Source organism: Pelodiscus sinensis, chromosome 22 (genome assembly GCF_049634645.1).
Source record: "Pelodiscus sinensis isolate JC-2024 chromosome 22, ASM4963464v1, whole genome shotgun sequence".
Classification (NCBI taxonomy): Eukaryota; Metazoa; Chordata; order Testudines; family Trionychidae; genus Pelodiscus; species Pelodiscus sinensis.
This window is the reverse complement of record NC_134732.1, coordinates 25,025,895-25,032,354: the sequence shown is the minus strand read 5'-3', so window position 1 is coordinate 25,032,354 and position 6,460 is coordinate 25,025,895. Positions and strand designations below refer to the sequence as shown.

The following is a 6,460-nucleotide window of genomic DNA, read 5'->3' as shown; positions in this document are numbered from 1 at the left end:
TCGAGGCCCCACGTGAGGAGGTCCCAGTCTCCATGCCCGTGAGCTTTGCCGTGGGATCGGGCACCGTCCTCGAGGCCCCACGTGGGGAGGTCCAGTCTCCATGCCCGCCGTGAGCTCTGCCGTGGTATGTGGCCCTGTCCTCGAGGCCCCACGTGGGGAGGTCCCAGTCTCCTTGCCCGCCGTAAGCTCTGCCGTGGGATGTGGCCCCGACATCGAGGCCCCACGTGAGGAGGTCCCAGTCTCCATGCCCGTGAGCTTTGCCGTGGGATCGGGCGCCGTCCTCGAGGCCCCACGTGAGGAGGTCCCAGTCTCCATGCCCGCCGTAAGCTCTGCCGTGGGATGTGGCCCCGACATCGAGGCCCCACGTGAGGAGGTCCCAGTCTCCATGCCCGTGAGCTTCGCCGTGGGATCGGGCGCCGTCCTTGAGGCCCCACGTGGGGAGGTCCCAGTCTCCATGCCCGTGAGCTCTGCCGTGGGACGTGGCCCCGTCCTCGAGGCCCGGCATGAGACGTGTCCCCAGGCGCCTGGTGGCCTCGGCCCCTCCCTCTGTGGCAGTGGGGCCAGGACTGTTGGCTCCTTTGTCTCCCCTGGCAACCCCTCGCCCCCTCCTTCCCCAGGGGCTGGTAACCATAGAAACTTCCAGAAAGGACCAGCCCTGCCCTCTCTTCCCCGGCGTCACCACCGCTGACAGCCAATGGGCTCACTCCGCTTGGCTGTCCCTTCGGGCGCGGATTGGTCCGCTGGCGCCGTGTCGCGGCCCAATGGAACGGTGGCGGAGGGGCGCGACGCCGGACGTCACTGCGGAGAGGCCGACCGCCGCCAATCGAGAGCGGCCAGCTTAGCCGGCGCCCGCCAATGGACAGGTTCCAGCGCGGGTCCCGCCACCAATCGCTGGCCTACACGAAGCAGCCAGGGAGCGTATATAAGGGCGCGAGGCCGCGGCGGCCTGGCTAGAACAGCGAGCGTAGAGAGCCGAGCGGATTTGTGAGGCGCGATGGCGGTGAGTGGGGGGGCGCGAGGCCTAGTGCGCGGGCTCGGGCCTGGGCCTGGGCCCGCGCTGAGGAACCGGGGGGCTCGGGGCCTAGGCCCGCGCTGAGGAGCCGGGGGGGGGGGCTCCGCGGTGGGTCCGGGCCCGGCTGAGGAGCCGGGAGGGGGGGCTCCGCGGTGGGTCCGGGCCCGGCTGAGCCGCTCTGCTCCCGCAGGTCCGCGGGCTGGCGCAGGGCGTGAGGTGGGCGCTGCTGGCGCTGCTGCTGGGCGGCGCGCGCGCCGAGGAGGACGAGAAGAAGGAGGACGTGGGCACCGTGGTTGGCATCGACCTGGGGACCACGTACTCGTGGTGCGTAGCGCGGCCCTTCCCCCACTCCCCTCAGCCCCCCCCCCCCAGCCGAGGGGCCCGCCTGACGCGGCCTCGTGTCTCCCGCAGCGTCGGCGTGTTCAAGAACGGGCGTGTGGAGATCATCGCCAACGACCAGGGCAACCGCATCACCCCCAGCTACGTGGCCTTCACGCCCGAGGGCGAGCGGCTCATCGGGGATGCGGCCAAGAACCAGCTCACCTCCAACCCCGAGAACACCGTGTTCGACGCCAAGCGCCTCATCGGCCGCACCTGGAACGACCCCTCGGTCCAGCAGGACATCAAGTACCTGCCCTTCAAGGTCTGGGAGATGCCAGGGTTAGGCTGGGGGTGATTATGTGCTGCTGGGTCACAGGTGCAGGCTGGGGTCTAATAGCTGCTCACATAGGTGACTTAACATTTCATTGTCTCTTCCCTTGCTAGCCAAACTGAATTCTCTTGAAAAAAGCAACAAATGGTCTGGTAGCACTTTATAGACTAATAAAACATGTAGATGGGATCATGGGCACATCCAAAAATCATTAGTTTCTGGCTAGCACTCTCTCTTTTTACTAAAGGGTTGGGGGGAGGGTGTCACGATGTTACATTAGTGCCATTCAGTATTTTAATTTTCCCTTAACTGGAGTAGTTCATGGGCTCTATTTTGCTTTGAGTCAAAATGGAATGAGCATTTGATATTGATGGGGGTCTGATGGTTCTCTCTAGTAATATTAGCTCCTTTCATGGCCTTTATGACCATTGTTCAGGCTTCAGTTCTCTTCATTAAAAGACACTTCTAGCTATTAGAAATTTACATTTTTACTCAAATATTCATGTTCTGATCATAACTGTATATTCGATAGGTGATTGAAAAGAAAACCAAGCCATATATTCAAGTTGATGTTGGTGGTGGACAGATGAAGACTTTTGCTCCAGAAGAAATTTCTGCTATGGTTTTGACAAAGATGAAGGAAACTGCTGAGGCCTATTTAGGAAAGAAGGTAGGTACATAACAAATGGCTCACTGACATCTTATAGCAGTAGCAGCTTTCTGGAATGAAGTGATAGGTGAAAATCTAATATGGAGACTAGTTTGACTCTTAATTTGTGTCCAGTTTGGCTGGGAGCATTTGCAGAAATGATGGATGAGTGTTGGGACAGGCCCCAGCGAGCTTTCCTTAAATCATAGCATTAAAGGAAGTTCTCCTTCCCTTGGAAAGTGAGACTGCATTTTCAAGGCAGTGACAATCACTTTTTTAAATTGGAAGTCACAAATTTTCATTTCTTTTTTGTTGCTGATTGAAATTGAGTTAATTTAATCCTCCTCCTCTAGGTTACCCATGCTGTTGTCACTGTCCCAGCTTACTTCAATGATGCTCAGCGTCAAGCTACAAAGGATGCTGGTACTATTGCAGGATTGAATGTCATGAGAATAATCAATGAACCGTAAGTAGCTTTCCAACTGTTCTGCAAATGTCTTGTACTAGGCCACGTGAGTTCTCTAACTACTATTTTTTCTATACAGTACTGCTGCTGCCATTGCCTATGGCCTGGATAAGCGGGAGGGCGAGAAAAACATCCTTGTATTTGATCTAGGCGGTGGAACCTTCGATGTTTCCCTTCTCACCATTGATAATGGTGTCTTTGAAGTTGTGGCTACAAATGGAGATACTCACTTGGGTGGAGAGGACTTTGACCAACGTGTTATGGAACACTTCATCAAGCTGTACAAGAAGAAAACGGGTAAAGATGTTAGGAAGGACAACAGATCTGTACAGAAGCTACGTCGGGAAGTGGAGAAAGCAAAGCGAGCTCTGTCCTCTCAGCATCAGGCTAGAATTGAAATAGAGTCCTTCTTTGAAGGAGAGGACTTCTCGGAGACCTTGACCAGGGCAAAGTTTGAAGAACTGAATATGGTAAGTATTTGAAGCTAGTGTTAGAATTGTTTTGCAGCCAGTCAATGGTTTACTGTTACTTGGATGTTTATGTTCAATTATTGCTTATACTGCACTAAATGGACAAAACTAAACTTTGCTGTGAAGCAATAACTATGTCAGTGCATATGATAGTTAGAGGAGGACATACTAAGGCACAAGACTTGCCTGTGGTCACATGGTAAAATGGCATACTCACTCCAGCCAGATTTGTTTAGCTTACTCATGGTCGCTTATTCAGCTGTATTTCTCCAGCAGAGAGGAGAAACAATGCCATATCTTTACTATTGTAACTTATTTGCATTTTAGGATCTGTTCCGTTCCACTATGAAGCCTGTGCAGAAAGTTCTAGAAGATTCTGACCTGAAGAAATCAGACATTGATGAGATTGTGCTTGTGGGTGGCTCTACTCGAATCCCCAAGATACAACAGCTTGTTAAAGAGTTCTTCAATGGCAAAGAGCCTTCTCGTGGCATCAATCCAGATGAGGCTGTAGCTTATGGAGCTGCTGTTCAGGCTGGTGTCCTTTCGGGTGACCAAGATACTGGTATGTGCAGACTAAACTAGCAATACACAATGTTTACATTTTACTGTTAGTTCTGGAGCAGTTTCTTGAAAGCTCCCATTCTCGTTAGCATTGCCACACTAGGAACAATACTTACCATCCCTTGATAAGGAAAGGTATGGTAACCATTGGCCCATGTAATCTAGCATAACACCATCATAACCGAATGAGTAAAGCTAGAAAAATGTCTTGCTTTTTAGGTGATCTGGTGCTGCTTGATGTGTGTCCTTTGACACTTGGCATTGAAACTGTTGGGGGTGTTATGACCAAGCTCATTCCAAGAAATACTGTTGTCCCCACCAAGAAATCACAGATTTTCTCAACAGCATCTGATAACCAGCCAACTGTAACAATCAAGGTCTATGAGGGTAAGTCTTGTATCACAGAATTAAAATAGGATGTATCCTGTAGAATTTGTGTTTAACTTTTTGTAAAGCCTTAGACTAGGAGCAACAAATGACCATCTCAAAATTAAAGGTCGTACCAGAATTCTCATAGCTCTTATGGAGAATCAACTTTTTAAATTAAGATAACTTGGTAAACTCAAGGCTACTTGTAAGGTCTTGAACAATATTAGTGTTCTAGTAACGACTAGATTTGTCCCGTGTTCCCCTCCCTTCCAATGAGGGCTCTAATCTTGTGGTCTTTGGAGGGAGAAGTCCAAATCCTCTCTATGGCAGGGCAAAGGTTTTTACTGCAAACACGGATAGCTCAAGTTATTCCCCTTTGTTGCAGGCAAAGGAATGCACTACTGTAGACAGCTAAAAGCCATAATGGAACACTTTCTTTTAATTAGGCCATCTAGCTTCAACAACTATTCAAGTGCCTCCAAACTTTGGCTGGCTTTCAGATCCCTTAGTGAAACAAGACAGAGGTTCAGTCTTATCCTAACAATGTCAAACCATATGTTATGCCACCCTTTAGAATCATCAAATGCTAGAACTGCAAAGGGACCACAGAGATCAAATCCAGTCCCCTACCTTCATGGCAGGACCAGGCACTGCCTAGATCATCCCTGACAGATGTTTATCCAACCTGCATTAACTATCCCCAGTAATGGAGATTGCAGTACATTGCTAGGGAGATTGTGCAGTGTTTAACCACAGAGTAAGTTTTTCCTATCATCCAACCTAAAAACCTCCCTTGCTGCAATTGAAGCCCATTTCTTCATGTCCTATCAGAGGGCCAAAGATTTTTTCCTTCCTTGTTTTAACACCCTTTTAGATACTTGACAAGCCCAGTTCTTTCAACCTTTCCTCAGGTCATGTTTGTGCTTGTTCCCAAACTAAAATAATCTTTCCTCTATAGGTGAACGTCCTCTCACCAAGGACAACCATCTCCTGGGTACTTTTGACTTGACTGGAATCCCTCCTGCTCCTCGTGGTGTCCCACAGATTGAAGTTACCTTTGAGATAGATGTGAATGGAATCCTCCGTGTTACAGCAGAAGACAAGGGCACTGGAAATAAAAACAAGATCACAATTACCAATGACCAGAACCGCCTAACACCAGAGGAGATTGAGAGAATGGTTAATGATGCTGAGAAGTTTGCAGAGGAAGATAAAAAGCTTAAAGAACGTATTGATACCAGAAATGAGTTGGAAAGCTATGCTTATTCATTGAAGAATCAGATTGGGGATAAAGAGAAACTGGGTGGCAAACTCTCACCTGAAGACAAGGAAACAATAGAGAAGGCAGTAGAGGAAAAGATTGAATGGCTTGAAAGCCACCAAGATGCTGAAATTGAAGACTTCAAAGCTAAAAAGAAGGAGCTGGAGGAAGTTGTCCAGCCAATTGTTAGTAAGCTTTATGGAAGTGCAGGCCCTCCTCCGGGTGAAGAGGAAGCAGGAGAAAAGGATGAATTGTAAATTTTGATCTCTGAATGTTGCATTGTAAATACTGGACACTCGAACTCTTAAGATAATATTGAACTCTAATCTGGAATGTAATTGGAATCTTCACTCTGTGTGGAGGTGGAAATGTTAGCCCAAAGTGGCTGTTTACTGCTTTTCATTAGCAGTTGCTTGATGTCTGGGGGGGGGGGGGGGGGGGGGAGGGAAAGGGTGGGTAGTAGGGTGGGACTATAAAATGAACTGGGGTTTAGAAGTGTTCATGTTGAAAACAGGTCATGTGACTTCTGTGTAGAATTTTTTTCTACCTAAGTGACCACAATAAATTTGTTATTTACACTGGATCTAGCATACCTTGATTCTGATTTCCTGGAAGGTTGCTTAAACTACCAAACTCACTGAGTGCTAAGCTCTCCAACTAAAGTTCTGTTCATCCTACAACTCCTACAGCATTTCAGTGTAATCATTTAACCTAAAGGTGCTGCTAGACATGAAGGGGGTTCAGCTATTTCTTGAACTTGTGGGGGTAGCAGACCATTTGTGTTTTCAGCTAAGTCCAGTCAGCCTCAGTATGGATGGAGGATTTTTACCATTCCAAGTACCTTCTGACTCCATTGAAACATGTCAAACAGGGATCAGTGTTGGGAGATTTGATGCCCAAAGGTGTTTTGGAGCTAGCTGTCAAGCTCTTAAGATTTACTGTGCCTCAACTACATACAGCAACAACATGCCTACCCTGTGGTGACAGCAAAGGCTCAACACTGTAGCATGGGGAATT

General features: G+C 49.0%; 1 protein-coding gene across 1 annotated transcript; it reads left to right on the top strand.

Annotated features, from left to right (window-relative positions):
• The first annotated feature begins 948 nt into the window (after window positions 1-948).
• HSPA5 (heat shock protein family A (Hsp70) member 5) lies at window positions 949-6,026 on the top strand. Its single transcript, NM_001286892.1, is given in 9 exon segments — window positions 949-1,000; window positions 1,203-1,336; window positions 1,424-1,655; window positions 2,197-2,334; window positions 2,667-2,779; window positions 2,859-3,249; window positions 3,577-3,814; window positions 4,033-4,200; window positions 5,141-6,026. Coding segments are annotated over 9 exon segments (1,980 nt in total). The 5' UTR covers window positions 949-994; the 3' UTR covers window positions 5,701-6,026.
• The last annotated feature ends 434 nt before the right edge of the window (window positions 6,027-6,460 follow it).